General features: G+C 33.7%; 1 protein-coding gene across 1 annotated transcript; it reads right to left on the bottom strand.

Moving 5' to 3' along the window:
* Nucleotides 1-4,622: 4,622 nt before the first annotated feature.
* On the bottom strand, nucleotides 4,623-5,512 carry LOC110787171 (auxin-responsive protein SAUR78-like). Its single transcript, XM_021991743.2, has one exon. It carries the CDS (start codon nucleotides 5,374-5,376, stop codon nucleotides 4,990-4,992), a length of 387 nt encoding a protein of 128 aa, XP_021847435.1. The 5' UTR covers nucleotides 5,377-5,512; the 3' UTR covers nucleotides 4,623-4,989.
* Nucleotides 5,513-17,684: the final 12,172 nt, after the last annotated feature.

Genomic DNA, 17,684 nt, shown 5'->3' on the forward strand with positions numbered 1-17,684 from the left:
CGCTATACTCAACCGCTTATCCACTAACACTAGTTTTGATGATCAGGGCTTAAATGATCAAGGCAAGTACTCCCTCCATTCCTAAATATTTTTCCCGTTTCTATTTCGAGCGTTCATTTATGTTCTTTCCGTTTCTACTTTTGGACATGAGTTTTTACCATAAATTTTCCCACCATCTATTATTTAATTCATACACACAATGGCGGATCTTTGTTGTGGCTGGGATGGGCTTGCCCCCCGCCCGAAAAATTTTGTAGTGTATTTTTAGTTACGACCCCCTCCCCTAAAATTTGTGTATAATTGTACAATTACATAATATATTGGTTAATTTTTTTCTACCGGCCCCCTCGTAAACGTCCAAGGTTCGCCACTGCATACACATTTTCCCATTCACCCACCAACTCCACTTTTATGATTTTTTATTACTTTATTAAAAATATTTTCTCTCTACTTCGTTTATTTATTACTTTCCTTCATTACTTTATTACTTTCTCTTACGCTCAATCATTATAAGATTCTATTTTCTTAATTTTCATCCCAAATATCAAATGGGAAGAACAAATAGGAACAGAGGGAGTAACTAAGTAAATCTCATCACTTTCATATGTAATCATATGGTGAGACTAGTTTGTTCTTTTCAACGTACGCCCACAGCAATTTAGCAAAGAGCCAATGAAGAACCCCATCACGCCTTTTGTTCTTCTCTTTCCCTTTTTAGGGAAATGGTGGTCTACGTATGCATGTATTGACTACTTAACTAATTTCAATGTTGTTGTGTATACGAGTATAGTAGGATAAACCGTTAGGTAACTAGCTATTATTATACTTTGTATATACGTAGTTAGTACACATATGTTGAATATGACATATTTGTGTCTCCATTCTAGCTAGTGATCTAACATTCTAACATAGTAACATGGGGTTTTGCCTCAGAAGTGCCTCAATTTCGAGATTTGAGGAATTAAATATCTCCAAAACTTGGGGTTGTTAGATTGATTTGATCGTCATATTTTTGGCTTATTACCATTTTGGTAACTTTTGTAATCAGTTTCTTAAAGATCGATAAAAACATTGTCTTCTATGCAAATATACGTAACTAAGACTATGTTCTGTTTACCTTATTTTTACTTATTTTTGGAAAAATAAGTTCTGATAAATTCAGTTAAGTTTAAATAAATTCGAATAAATTCAGGAAAAATAAGTGAAAATCAGAGATATTAAACACAACGTAACATAGTGTTTGCAAGAAATGATAATCATATCTCATTGTGTAGCATATACAGACACATTATGATTATCAAACCCGACTCCATCCAACAAACAAGCCATACATTCATTAAAATCTATGATTTGCCATTTGTCGAGGAATAGTAGTATATATTCTATATAATGTCTCAATTTCTTGTTTTAGATTGTTTTTTTTTATCTTTATTAAATTAGTAATATTTATATTCTATCAGGCAGGTATTCTAATTTGGTAGCTGAAACAATTTAGTACTAGGTTCACTGGACCACGGCGATCGAGACCATATATGGCCGTATATAATGTTTGAGACCACAGATCCATTATTATATATTTTACCAAATGAAAAATCACATAAATTATATAATCTTTATAATTATGAATTATTATTATTATTATTGATAATTATTATATGGTCAAATATGATTGAAATGTACAGGCTGTTGGTTTTGGAGTTTAATAAAAATGTATTCCTAACGAACAGCTTGCATGCTTAGCTTGGTGGCCTTTGTGGCTTTGTTTGTTTTACCCAGGCCCACTATTCATTGGCCCACTATTCCATATTTTGGTCTGGAGTATATACTATCATTTATTTGATGTTGATATTTCATGTTATTATTAGTGTTAGCACTGCGTAAGCAACTCTTATCCGATCTCTATGTTTATGGTTCCGTTATCTCCCATGATAGGGAAGGTGCATCTTGTGAAAACTAAGTGCAAAGGGTGAAAAGAAAAATGACAATAATACCCAAGCTCGATCATTACACGGAGTGGGATCACCAGTATATAACAGTCTTAATTAGCGTTTGTCTAGCAGTGGTGGATCTTGAACAATTTTATGATAAGCAATATACGGAGTAGTATGGAATTTATACAATTATATTCAAATTTAGGGGGTGGAATGGAAAATACACTACGAAATTTTTCATCGGAGGGATAAAAACCGCAACTAAATCCTAGCGTGAAGTGCAAATGAGTGATTATATACAAGGTGGTATGGGTGTTACTTATATAGTTATATGGTGTTAATTTCGTGTGTTCTAAGTAGTACGTAGTAATTGCGTCTTTTAATTTGTGTGTGTTCCTTAATCGATTAGTTATTATTGTTTGTGTATTTTTGGGTGTCAAATATACCTAATTGCTTGTGAACTTAAAATAAATATTTCATGTAAAAATGCTGTACCTCCTTACAAAAGTCTGCATATATCTTGAATTGGTGGGCACATCATAAATTGGATTAGGTATTTGTTTAAATTGGATCTCCATCTATCTTTCCAATTGTCATAATTATATTTCTGTAAATGGTGGACACATCATTTATTAGATGGAGTACCCAGGGTTCCGTGATCCCGTAGAAAATGTTTTCTTAGCTTATATGGTCCCAAGATGCATGAGTGGTCGGAATCCTGTATTATAAATCGGATAACAACTATAAACAGGTACTTCCTCCGTTTCTTAATATATACACGCAACAGTTGAATTTTTTAAAACTAAATTACATTTTGAAAGATGATAAGAAATCGATCTATATACCTCAAAGCCTCATACCCGATCAGTAGATGTCTATGTCTAATATTGACTTCAATTAATTATCCCCGTCAAAAAAAGTTTTGAAGCGATAGCTTAGCTTGCGAGTTATGAACCGTACGTACAAGTTCTTTATTTATAATGAAAGTATAATAGTACGAGTGTACGACTATGTCATATTATGTCTTGCCCGAGTAGGGCAAGGACCTCATGGCATGTCCTGCCTCTATCGGTTACTATTACTACTTCGTACCATGTACATGTTATTGAAGGGCATGCCAATATGGCGTACTAACTGGCCTGGTGTTGTACTGTGTTGACGAGTGAAATTTTGCTACTTAGACAATATATAGGCAAAGGGGGGGAGTGGAGTACTATTACGATAAAAACATGTACTATTACGATAAAAATATGTACCATTACGATTAAAACATGTACCATTGAAATTCAATGTATTTACAGAAATGCCCCTGAACACATGCATCACAGCATGCCGAATTTACTTCCTCCGAAGGGGGTTGTTATCCGGACCAACAGGGTTAAGTTGTAATAAAAATGACTTTATTTGGTTTCACAAACTCAAAGGATGGCGACTGTAACGAAATAGACCACATGCAACTATATGTGAATATGGCTATTTTGAAAACGAAAGAGGTCGAGAGTAACGTCAGTACGTGGTCCTATCATCACATATTCATCATGCATTTTATAATTTGTATTCCTAAAATTGGTCCTCACTTACTTAGTCTCAATTCAACAACTGCGTGGTCGAGCAACACAGCTTAACCTCCATCTTCTTCTCGAGTATAACGTACCTGGATCTATCGATTTGTTCATTTAATTACGATGATTTTGTTCATTTGGAAAATTTAATTTAATTTGGTATAAAAACATCCTTATTAATTGGCTTACATCATTTCTCTATTAATTTATTAATTTCATTACTAATTTTTTTTTTTTTTTGCTAAGCAAGAGAGAATATATTAATTGAGCAAAACATTACAACTTAGGCTAAACCAAGTGATACAAACCAACTAGGTTGGACTCTATCAACAAGGACTTAGCAACTCACAGCTATACAAGGCACACAAACAAAACGAACAAGACACAAAGCCTATTACAAGGTTATAAACCAATCATGATCTCTCTTGCTCACATTTTCAAGGTTACTAATTGAAAATGTGTGTTACGTAATTCCTCACTTCCTACACTTTTGCATTTTGTACGGTCTCCAATGTATTACTTTGTCTTAAAATCTTTATCTATGTATTACGGAGTAGTAAATTATTAAAGAAAACTTAAATTTGGAAAATTTGTATTGAAAATGATTATAATGATATCTAACAAGACAATTTTATCTGTAATATTTTAAGGTTAGAGTTTAAACCTTTGACCATAAAAATAGTAAATGTGATGAATTTTATGGAAGTAAAATATTACTCACTTCATACTATCTCCGTTTCGAAATAATATGGACACTTTGACTTTTGACACTGTTCATAAATTTTAAATTGACTATCATTTGTGATTTATGTGTAACAAAAAATATAGTCGTGTGGTGTTTTGTTTGATTCGTCTCGATATGTACTTTCGAAATATCAACTTTTTATAATTTTTACGAATACAAAATTAGAGATATTAATATCCAAACATTTACATCGGCAAACTTGAAAAAGTAAATTGTCTCCATTATTACGAAACGAAGGGAGTATTATTTAACCATGTTGTCTTGAACCTGAATTGAAGTAAACTAAAATTCTAAAATACATTGCAAAAGAACAAGGCGAGACACATGTCGGATGTCCTTGTACTCCGTACATTCATTCATAAGATCACTCACTTCCCAAAAATGTAGTAATGAATCACCAAAAATGGCATAATACTCCAATTGATCAATGTTGGATACAACGAATAATGCATACAATATGGTAACTAGAAATACAAGTAACACATTTTTAGTCACTCGCTCTAATAACAAAAAACATCCAAAAATTCAGGATTTTTTTAATTAATTATTTATCTTAATTTTCTAACCCTGCCTAAAGCTTTTTCACCTCTAGTAAAAAGAATTTCTTTAAGCAAGCATATTAAGCAATATTTAATACAATATACATTCTACACTCTACCAAAAAAAATCCCATTTTAAATGGGACTTTTTTTCTCTCAAAAATGAGGAAATTCAAAATTAAAAAAAAAAAAACAAAGAATATTTTATTTAATTAATAAGCATACAAGCCAACCAATTCTTCCAGAGACTCAGATTGCGAGTCAATATTCTGCAACATCCATAACAAATGTTCGAATAAAACGACCTCACAACCAATTACTGTGGTCTCTTCATCACAGCCGTTTGATCTATCAACAAGCTCTTGAATCACAGGATTATCAAGCACCTCTGACGTCACCTGGTAACGGCGAAGAGACTTCCCAACGTAGACTGTGTGAAGTAGCCCACCAACATTGTTATGATTATTAGTTGATGACACGTGGAAGTCATCAGAGGGTGCGGGTGTACAGTTTATGCTGTTCTCTCGTCGCAGCTTACTAAAGGAGTTCATCTTCTTCAATGCTGACCTCAGCTTCGTTAATTTTCCTGCTTTCGCCATTTTTATTCGATATAAATTAGAGCAAGAGAGTGATAATAATATTATGGTTGATTTTGTTGATGTTTTAGAGAGAGAAAGAGAGGAATGAAGAGAGAGAAAGTTGGAATTGAGGATGGTGGGTTTTAAGTGAAGTTGTATGCAGGTATATATAGAAAGAGATTTCTTTTTATTTTCCTTTTTTTAAAATGGAAATGTGGACCTAATAAAGGGGTGTGTGTTGGGATTTTAGCTGGATACGTAAGGGGGCCCAACATTATGCACCAGCTGGTACTTGTTGGGCTAAATTTTGGGGGGTGAAAATGAAACTTTTTTTTAAAATAAAAATAAAATTAGGCTTGATTTGTTGTCGTTTTGGTGTACTCTTATGATAAGTAAGTGTGAAATGATCTCACTCGTGAATAACTCTACCAAAGAAGGAAATCGATATCAGTGAAATTTGTATGTACATGGCTCAAATTGTTGCTCATATTCTAGATTTAGTTGATTGGTAAATGGTACGGATCATTTGTTTTTGGAATTGAACATCAAGTTTTGTGAAGTTCTAATACAAAGTATATGCTCTAAGGTAAAGATTTGTGAGTACATATGTGAGAAAATAATGCTGAATCATTAACTTTTGCGGAAAGCAATAACGTGGAAGCTTGGATTATGATGTGGATAAATTTTTATTAGGGTCATCCGTTATCTTTCAACAAACATATACGTAGTATTCCGGTGTTGAAACAATGAGTTTCGGATGAAGGCCCTATTCGTTGAATGAGTTGTGTCCGAATTTACCTGCACAATGAATAATGTAACTGTATGGAAAAGAAGAAATCGAAAGTAGTTGAGGAAGAAAGTTTAGGAAATCAGAAATGTGTAATCAGATTTCTTGCTAAAAAAGAAAGCCCAATAGTGTTTATATACAAGACAAAACTACCTTCTAACAAACTTGTAACAACCTCTAACAAACTTTTAATTAAAATAATATTATAAATAATTAACTCTCCTATACTCCCCCTTCAAGCTGGACTTTGGAAACAAGGCCAAGCTTGGCAGAAAGAGTATGATGCTGTGAGGAAGCAAGAGGCTTAGTTAGAAGGTCAGCAAGTTGGTGTGTGCTTGATACATGAGCTGTTTTGATGAAACCACTTTCAACTTGCTCACGAACATAATGCATCTCTCTTTTCAGATGCTTGGTTTTGTCATGGAACATAGGATTCTGAGCAAGGTGTTCAGCAGAAGTGTTATCACAATACAAACTAACAGGCAAGGAGATGCTGACATGAAGGTCTTCAAGCAGACCTTGTATCCATACAAGCTCACTAGCAGTGGCTGACATGCTCCTGTATTCAGCCTCAGCAGATGACTTGCTGACACTGCGCTGCTTTTTGGTTTTCCATGAGATTAAATTATTGCCAAGAAACACTGCATAGGCACTGAGTGATCTGCTACTGAATTGACATGAGCTCCAATCAGCATCACTATAGGCTGACAGATCAAGGCTGGAATCAGCTGAATACCATAAACCACTGTCCAGAGATCCTTTTAGATACTTGAGAACATGGAGAGCAGCTCTCAAATGTGGAACTCTTGGTGAATTAACAAACTGACTTAGATGCTGCACACTATAAGAAATGTCAGGCCTTGTGATTCCCAAATAGAGAAGCCTGCCAACAAGCCTTCTATAGATATTAGGATCATCTAAGAGATCTCCCTCAGTGATAGAAAGTTTCAATCCACAAGGTAAAGGAGCAGAAGCTGCCTTACAACCTTCCATATCAGAATCCTTAAGAATGTCATTGATATATTTCTTCTGGGACAGAAAAATGCCATTAGAATTTCTATGCACCTCTATGCCCAGAAAATAAGAGAGAAGACCAAGGTCTTTAATTGTGAATGCCTGATCAAGTAAAGTTTTCACATGTTGTATTTGAGAAATAGAAGTTCCAGTAACCAGAATATCATCAACATAAACCAGAATTATCAGAAACTCCCCATCAAGGGTTCTGGTGAACAAAGAATAGTCTTGCTTGGATTGCTCAAAATGTAAAGTTTTCAAGAATTTGCATAGCTCCTTATTCCATTGTCTAGAAGCCTGTCTTAGGCCATAAATGGACCTTTTTAGCTTACAAACTTCCCCTGAATGAGCTTTGGTGTAGCCAGGTGGGGGTTTCATGTATACTTCCTCATCAATGAACCCATGCAGAAAAGCATTGTTCACATCTAACTGAAACAAATCCCAACCTTTTACAGCAGCTAGGGCAATAACAATCCTTATTGTGGCTAACTTAGCAACTGGTGAAAAGGTTTGTGTAAAATCTCTCCCTTCAACCTGCTGGTAACCAATTGCCACCAACCTTGCTTTATATTAATCAATAGTATAATCAGGATTGAGTTTAGTCCTGTAAACCCATTTTGAACCAATTGCCTTTTTTCCTTCAGGTAATTGAGTAAGCTCCCATGTGTCATTGCTTTCAAGAGCATCTATTTCTTTGCTCATAGCCTGTACCCAATTGGTGTCATCTTTGGCTTGGCTATAGAACTTGGGATCATTAACAAAAGGCAAGACAGAAAAAGCCAAAGATTCCCAAATGTCAAAACTGTCAAGAGCCATAGCTAACAACCAATCATCATTGTCAATATCAGGAGAACAAGAACTCACAGAAAAAGTGAGAGATTCACTACTAGAAGACATATCAGTATGCCTATGAGGAACATAACCACCAACAAAATCCTTTAAAACAGTAGAAGGTTTAATTTGTCTTGATGGTGGTTTGACAATTGTATCAGGAACAAGAATTGAAGAAGATACATGAGGTAAAGAAGTAGAAGAAGAAATAATTGGTTCAGATTGGAAAGAATGAATAGGAGAAGCAGATTGTGAATGATTGGAAGATATATGAGGTGAAGATATATGATTGGGAGATAACAAATTGTCTGAATCCAGATGTGGATTGGTGTTAGGAGTAGAATAAGAAAAAGGAGAAGTAGAATCAGAAGAAAGAATATGAGAAGGAGATTGAGCATCTGAAGAAAGATTATGTGGGACAGAATTGTCAGCAGGAGTTGCAAATTCAGTGCCAAAATTTATTATAGGAGCAGAAAAAGGGAGTGATGTAGAAGTAGATTTTCCAGTCTTGTAGGGAAACACATTTTCAAAAAAGATCACATCTCTGGAAACAAACACAGTATGATTATCTAAATCATACAGTTTAAAAGCTTTGAATCCAACAGGATACCCAAGAAAAATGCATCTTTTTGTTCTTGAATCAAATTTATCTTTCTTAACAGTTGAATTATAGGCAAAGCAGAGAGAACCAAACACTCTTAGCTTATCATAAGCTGCAGGGGTGTGAAACATGACCTCAAAAGGTGTTTTCCAGTGTAAGACCTTTGAGGGTATTTTGTTTAACAAATGTGTGGCTGTGAGAACACACTCTCCCCAAAATTTCTTTGGAAGACCAGCATGAAACCTTAATGCCCTAGCAATCTCAAGAAGACTTCTGTGTTTCCTTTCAACCCTTCCATTCTGTTGTGGAACATAAGGTACACTCTTCTCATGCAAAATACCTTTGTTAGCAAAGAAAGTTAAACAAGACTGTTTAACAATTTCAGTGCCATTGTCTGACCTAACTCTTTTGATTTTCTTATTAAACTGAGTTTCAACCATAGATACAAACTCAGAAATAATCTTTGCAACCTGCATTTTGTTATTCAGCAAATAGGTCCAAGTAACTCTGCTATGATCATCTAGCACAGTTAAGAAATAGGAAGCCCCATCTAAACTCCTGACCTTGTATGGTCCCCACAAATCTAGATGGATCAAATCAAAACACTCAGAAGCTCTACTGTTACTTTCAGTGAAAGGAAATTTGTGCTGCTTTGAACTACAACATACACCACAATTATATTCTGTAACATTTCTGCAATATTCAGCATTAACATGTTTCATTTTTGACAAAGATGCATGACCTAGTCTAGCATGTAACAAGTCAAGATTGTCTCTGTGACCAACCTTATTCTTAGAAATACTAGTAGCAGTCTTATTTGGTAGACTAATCTTATGTACATCAGCAATAGTTTCCTCAACTACATTAGCAACTGTATTGTAGTCTGATTCTTGACAAGTAACATCAGATTGTCTGTTCTCTGTATGTGTAACAAAGTAATATAGTCCTTGTACCCTTTTTCCAGCACCAAGCACCGTGGAATTAGAGGGGTCCTGGAAACAATATCCATTACCATTAAATGTAACATTCATACCAGTTTGTTCAATCAATTTGCCAATTGATAATAAATTATGTTTGAAGCCCTTGACTAACAGAACATTTGTCAACAATAACTTGTCAGTCAGATATGCATCACCCATGATATCAACACTCAATTGAGTTCCATCTGGTAATCCTACCTTAATAGGTGCAGCAATGACTCTTTTGTTTACCAAAATGTTTTCATCATATGTCATGTGATCACATGCACCAGAATCAACAATCCAGAAACATCTATCATGCAGATTATTCACAGTACAAGTGAGAGAATGAGATAATGTACCTGCATAGTTTGCAGATGAACAATTAGCTCCAGCAACATCAGTATGCTGCATTTGCTTGCCTTTCATTGCTTTCATTACTTCTTGACATATCATACTCAGCATATCACTACTCATACCTCCAGTATCCTCAATTGTATCTTCCAGAGGAGTGTCTGTAGTTGCATTGGTTTGAACATTAGCAGCAAGTCTATCTCCATATGACTGAGAATTCTTGGAAGCCTTGATGGTGTTGTACCACTCAGGATAGCCAATGAGTTTGAAACACTGATCTGCTGTGTGTCCCTTCCCTTTGCAATGTGTACAAACTCTATACATCTTTTCCTTCTTCAAATCTTTCCAGTCTCTCTTTCCACCAAACCTCTGAAACTGTCCACTCTTATGAGTTTGTGCAGCCATAGCACTGCTACTTAGAACAGCTGTGTCAGATGTTATATTGCTCATTTCTTTCTGCTTCTCTATTTGCTGAGTTATAGCAAACACACGATTAATTGTTGGCAAAGGATCCATAGCCAAAACATTAGTGACAGTACCTTCATAACCTCCATTCAAACCTAGCAGAAACTTCATCATTTTATCTTCTTCCTCAAATTCAGCAACCTTTTTCAAGAACATACAGCTGCATGAACTTAGAGCTCCACAAGTGCAAGTAGGAAAAGCTCTCAGGTTCTGCATCTCATCCCAAAGTTTCTTCAATTTTCCATAGTATGTCACTATTGTCAAATTTTCTTGATTGAGATTATCTATTTCCTTTTTCAACTGATAAATCAGAGGTCCATTAGATTGACCAAACCTTTCAGTCAATTCTTTCCACAGTTCTACAGCATTATCTATGTAACCAAAATCATCAGCAAGCTCACTATTCATAGAACTTAAAATCCAGCTTACTACCATAAAATCTGCTCGTTTCCATTTAGGATAATCCTTGTGATTAACTGCTGGCTTCGGTATATCACCATTAATGAAACCTTCTTTGTTCTTAGCTACTAAGGCTCTCCTAATATTTCTACTCCAACGAATGAAATTCATTCCATCGAATGCTACAGCAACTAAAGCAGATGTTGGATTATCTGAATTAGCAACAAAGTAAGGATCAAAGTTACCTCCATTGTTTGACTGAGAAGCTGAGTTTTCAGAATTATTAGTCTCCTTTTCAATCAGAAATCAACAGAATATCACTATCCTGATGAAGAATCAAGAATTTGTGCGCAAGAAATTTCGCAAATCGCCAGAAATTTCGCAGCAATTACTTCAGAAATCACACAATTGTGCAGAAACAATTGTGAACAACCTTAGAACCTAAATCTCAGAGGAGATTTGGCTCTGATACCATATGGAAAAGAAGAAATCGAAAGTAGTTGAGGAAGAAAGTTTAGGAAATCAGAAATGTGTAATCAGATTTCTTGCTAAAAAAGAAAGCCCAATAGTGTTTATATACAAGACAAAACTACCTTCTAACAAACTTGTAACAACCTCTAACAAACTTTTAATTAAAATAATATTATAAATAATTAACTCTCCTATAAACTGGCCTCGGGGTGTTTTGAGGAAAGCCCTTCCGATGCCTAAGTAAGAACTAAGAACAATGCTCGGATTCTAGAGAGTAGAGAGAGTTCTCTAGAAAGTAATTTTAAGACGATAAATTAGACGTACCTTATATATGGAGTCAAAGTCGACCTTCTTTATCAATACGAGAAAATTATATATCTTTCTTTGTTCTTGATTGAGTATTTTCTTAAAACTCATATTTTTAATCTCAACTGATAATTGACATCTAATCTTATATTCTCAAATATACGGATTTGTTTTAAAGTTGTTTGGGATAGTTAGAATTCTTTTAAATATACAAATTTAATTATTTGGGTGTCTCATCATTGGAGGTTTGGAAGTTGGAACCGCCCTTTAGGCAAAATTTAAGGAATTCCCGTTGTAATGTTATGCCTAACGAGTAACGAGGCATAATGGGGTATATTTGGTTCGCTTGTTACAATCTTTAATTACCTCGTTTTGACAAACTCCCTAAGAATAAATTGTTCGGTTGGAAATGTCTTCGAAATGACCTTTGTACTGTATGTTAGATTTTTATTTTTTTATTTTGAGAAATGGCCATAACTACCAGTTTTCATTATTATTTAAACAAAATCAGAAGCAATTACTTACCTATGTACTTAAGATATATTTATACGGAGTATAGTATTATATGTACGTAATGCGTGCTTGTAATTAAAAACGTACACACGATAATACTTAATTATTTGGTTAATTATTTTTTGCCTTTTTATTAATATATTTTTTTTAGTTTTAATATCACTACAAAAAATTGTACTATTAACGACGGGAAATCCCGTCGTGAAAGGCCAATAATCGTTGATTAACGACGGGATTTCCTGTCGCGGACCCGTCATAAAAGGGGGTCGTCGTTAATAGAAATCCCGTCGTAAATCCGTCATAAACCCGTCGTAAAAGACATTTGCGACGGTTATTCCCGTCATTGTTTGGTTGTTTGCCCCGTCGCAAAAGGCTTTTGCGACGGGATTTTTGACCCGTCGAAAATTAGGTTGTCGTTAAAGATACAAATTCTTGTAGTGATATTTGGTTATTTTAATTAATACTCCGCATCTTTTAAATTTATTTCTTTTTATATTGTAATATAGAATGTGTTTGTTTTGATTTTTCTAATTTTAGTAAAGGGGGTATATAAGAAATTATTATTTACGCCAGTTCAAGCATTCCCTTATCTAATAGAGATATTCATCTTATTTTGTTAGAATCTATATTATCTGTACTTAATTACTCATATTATTACTTTTATCTAAAAATAACTTATTTTATTTAAAATAGACTTATTTAGATGTCATTCTCGGAAAAAAGACTTAATCTAATTTGTTTGAACATATCTTGTATGTTTTAACTTATTTGAACTCATCTCGATTTAGAATATACTTCCTCCGTTTCTGAAAGTTCTTTACGCTTTGAAATATGTGTCCAAAATATGAAAAGTTTGACCGTAAATTCTCACTATTATATACATCAAAACATTACATGTAAGATCTTGTTAGATTGGTTTCGGTATGTATTATCAGAATATCAAGTTTTATAATTTTTCCACATACGAAATTGGATATATTAGTAGTTAAATATTGCATTGGACTTCGTGCAAATAGTAACTGTAAAGAACTTTCTGAAACGGAGGTAGTACTACATATAGAGAGTGATATTTATTTATCTAAAAAAAATTAATTACTCCGTACTCGTATAACACTGATTTGTTTTCAATATGTTTGTATATTTAGTCTTATTCAAACAAATTAATAAATATCTATTCCCTCTATTCGTAATGAAACAAGACCCTTATATGAATATGTTTTTTCTTATGTATTGTAAATAATTTAGAAGATTCTCTTCAACTTCAATTATATATGAATGGTGTAAAACTTCAAAACTAGTACATTTTTTCTAGACAGGTTCTAATTGCAACATCATTATGGAACGGAATGTGTATTTTATGAAAAATAAAATAAATAAAAGAATCTAATCAACCTCGATTTGAGATCCATATATAATAAGTACAATCCAGCAATCTTAAGTTAGAATCCCCGTCAAAAAAAAAAAAAAAAAAGTTAGAATCACAATCTTAACAACCTTATAATTAATTAAATTAAAGAGTATGTGGTTTTAATACTCCAGTAGATAAAAAGTAAAAATAGGAAAACGACCCCGCAGGTTTAAGATAATATTAATCGTCAAACGTAAGAAAGCAAAATACTCCGATCCGTAATTAGTAGGTTGTATAATTGTTGGTAGTAATGCATCTACCTGTCTTTCTCAATTCTCATCACTAACATTTAGCTGCCACCCTGGCACTGCTTCATGCATCATACTACACCCCATATTTCCCATCCACATACTAGTGAAGTAGTCATACTAGTCATACTACAACTACTGTTCTACTGTACTACCACTTCAATCTTGCTTTAATCAACTCTACGGATTAATGGATTATAATTATATATCCACTTAAATCTTGTTTAGTAATAAATATATATATATATTACTTCGTCTGTCCGAGGAAAAAATTGTTGACTTTCGGTTTTTAGTCATAGGAGTAATACTTTATTTGGATCAACTGGATTTGAATGAAATTAACTGAACTTATTTTTGCTGAAAAAAATATTACGGAGTATTCTAAACCCTGTTTTTATGTGGGTGAATTGTCTGAAAAAATTGAACTTATTAAGTTAAAACAAACATACTCTAAACCCTTTTTTTCCTATTTCAACTCATTTTCTTTTTATTACGGGAACGTTTTTACATTCGGTGCACATAAAGCTAGATGCGCCAAAGAGTGTAAGATGGAGGTGATCACATTTTCCTTCCCAATGGTAACCAAAAAGACACATGGTTTCCCCTGAGCTATATACCATCATCAACAGTTAATTAAATGACTTTGGCCATGTCATTAGTTAATGAGAATGACAATTCACACTATATAATTACAAACTCAAAAGAGGTTACGATCATATTAAAATTATATATATTTCGTATATGGCCATAAAAGGAGTACCATTAGCTATATAAGGTTGTGTTGTGTTCGACTTATATATTTTGATAAACTCAGTTAAATAAGTTCAGATCGATAATATTAATTAAGGGGGGGAAAAAAACCAGACATTTTCACATACAAATAAGGTTATTTCACACAAAATAATTTTTTTCAGATAAAATAAGTTCAGTTAAGACTCCGTCCTATTCGACTTATTTTAATTGAACTTATATTATACGAAGTAGTATCTACAAGGAACTCCATATGGTGTGTTATACAGTGCAAAAGTATAGATTTAATTTGTGACAATTTGTCAACTTGTGTCGACCTTACTTAATTTTCACACCTTGTCCGTGTCCCTCGAACATGAAGTACTTGGTTGTGTTAAATATAACAAGCAACAGGCGTGTAAAAAGCGTACGTATACATAACTACATTATTAGATACAAACTTTACAACTCTGCTTCATTATTAACAAGCAACAGCCAACAGGTTGATTTGTAGTATTTGTTTCATAACCTTGTACCTTACTATTGGTCCATTTTATCATTATTGCATGTATTCTCGAAACTCCCAACTCATTAAAGCGTCAAAAGGACGCATATAGTATATACTTACCCGTATCAACTCACATTATTGCAAATATATATTAATCGATCGATCATCATAATCACCATTACATTATTCAAGCAAATTTAAATCATGCTACGTTTGATGTACCCCGTACAACTGTACAAGACGGACACAAGTTGTTTCATCCATCGTTCTATAGTTACGGTGTTACATATTTGGTTCAAATCAGATTAGAAATGTAACCATTATGGACTTACTGTAGAATGATCGGGAAAAAATAGCAGTCTTTATTCTATAACGTAATTAATAATTGCGTATGTAACGCATTTGTTACGGACTTACTGTAGAATGACCGGGAAAGAATTATAGCAGTACGTCTTAATTTATTCTACAACGTAATTAGTAATTATGCATGTAACGCATTTAATTTGTTAACAATGGAGTAGAACATTACTTATAAGTAACATGCATGCTAGTATGCTACTCCATTAATTAGTTGTATAATTAGAAGATCGATCAACTTATTAGTATTTATAATCATCATGCTTCTCAACCGCATGACATTGAATGACAGTATACTGCACCCCTGCAAAGCCACTATATCCAATTATCCATATTAAGAAGAGGGCCGGGAAAACCAAAACTAATGCATTAAGCTGGATTCTAAAGTTAAATCATTACCATTGCGTTCATTCAACTTCTTTCTCATTGAATTATATATAAATTATAATGATTCTAATTCTAAAATTTGTTGACCATGTATGGATCATGGGTGCATGCAGGCCCGTACTCCGTGCAGGACAACGATTGTATAAGTACGTGGTCCAAATATAAATGTGGATGTAGTACGTATATATACAAGTATATGTATAAAGTACGGATTATGTGTATGTATAAATTAAATTTGTTTAATTAATGAGTACATACGTATTGTATACGAATATAAATAGTTGTGAAACCGTTGTAATGTACTTGACGTAACGGTATAAAAATATATATAATGGGCTGGTCAATTGAGTGACCCGCACTGTTCCTTCCCAATGCATGGTGATGGGTTACATCCAGAACCAACGTAACATCCTAACATACGGCATGCATACCTCTCTCTTTCTCACTATTTATTTTATTAATTATGCCCTTAATTTTCAGAGGTGATCACTGATGAAGCCTCTCTCGTGACCTCTTTCTTCTCGACTCTCTCCATCGATCACTTGCTAGTTGCTACTACTAAAGCATTGTTCTCTCCGACTTCTGTAACTTTCGTAAAATACGTCACAAATATTAAGAGAAAACCATTACATATGTGTTAACCTAGTACGGGAAAAGACTGAAGGCATATGTACTATAGGCTACAAATTAACTTACAGGGTGAAATTCTTCTCCCTTATTTGTAATTAACTCTATTAGAATTTGAGTCATTAATGCCGGACCAAAAAAACCCGTCGCATATGCTTTTGCGACGTGGCTAACAACTACATAAGGATGGGTTAGCGACGAAATTTCCTATCATTAATGGAACAATTTCTTGTAATGTTATATTGTCCTTGTTACTCATACGCACCGACAAAAATAATAGGAGTCGGAACTAAGGAAGTGATGCCTGGTCACAAATCTAAATGAATAATGATTAAGATTTGTTGGGTCTCTTTGAGCCATGTGATTAGGTGTTAGGTCCATATTTGCTACATCCCTAAGGAATCTTTAGTATAATCAAATCTCAAATTAATCATGGTATAATTGAGTTTAATTACATAATGTCTTTTTGTCCATATATATCTCCTAAGCCTAAAGTTACATTATCATCTAGATTTTCTGATTTTTGAGAATCTATAAGTGCGAGTGGAAGACTGTGTAAGTATAGTACGTACTACGTATAATTATACACTATATATACGGGGTAAAAGTATCTCGTATGATATACTTGGCATATACAGAGTACACAACTGAATTGTTACTTGTCGCCCTAAAATTAGTATATTACTCTCTTTGCCACTCAACCATCGCCCGCTAGCAAGTAGCAACTGCCACCCCGACACGGCGACACTCATGAGAACGACATACAAAGCCATGTACATCAGTACATCTAGTTAACAATTTTCCTACTAATAAGGACGTAGCTTAGTGATTAAGATTGATAATCTGTGTACAATAGATCTTAGATTCGAATCTCCTAGTCTCATCAGTAATTTGTACATAATATTACCCTTGTAACTTGTAATTCATTTTCAAAAAAAAATAAAAAATCTAACCATTGTATTTGCAAGGATGATGCCTAGTGGCGATCAAGAAATTTGGACTGAGTTAGGTTTTGGTTTATGAGAAGTCTTTTATTTCTGGACTACCCGGCCCACCGAGTGAAATGGTACTCCTAATAATCTGAAATAAAATTCATAAAAAGATTTTGTTGTCAAAATGCATGTGAAATACTATATATGCATGTAGGATTCATTGTTTTGCGAACCTCATGATTAGTTTACGCTTTTGGTCACATCATTTCTCAATTATTAAGTTTTGAATAATGCTTCACAAATTAAAATAAAGTCTTGATAAGTTCATAGGAGTATAAGATTAGTTCAGAATAAAGTAATTAACTCAAATACAAAATAATAACTTAAATAAGTTGATAAATTTACATAAATTTAGTGTAAGAATGATCAAGCG

This window comes from Spinacia oleracea, chromosome 1, assembly GCF_020520425.1.
Source record: "Spinacia oleracea cultivar Varoflay chromosome 1, BTI_SOV_V1, whole genome shotgun sequence".
Taxonomy (NCBI): domain Eukaryota; kingdom Viridiplantae; phylum Streptophyta; class Magnoliopsida; order Caryophyllales; family Amaranthaceae; genus Spinacia; species Spinacia oleracea.

Excerpts from the sequence above, each read along its gene's own strand:
- LOC110787171 (XM_021991743.2), bottom strand. The coding sequence starts at position 5,376 with ATGGCGAAAGCAGGAAAATTAACGAAGCTGAGGTCAGCATTGAAGAAG.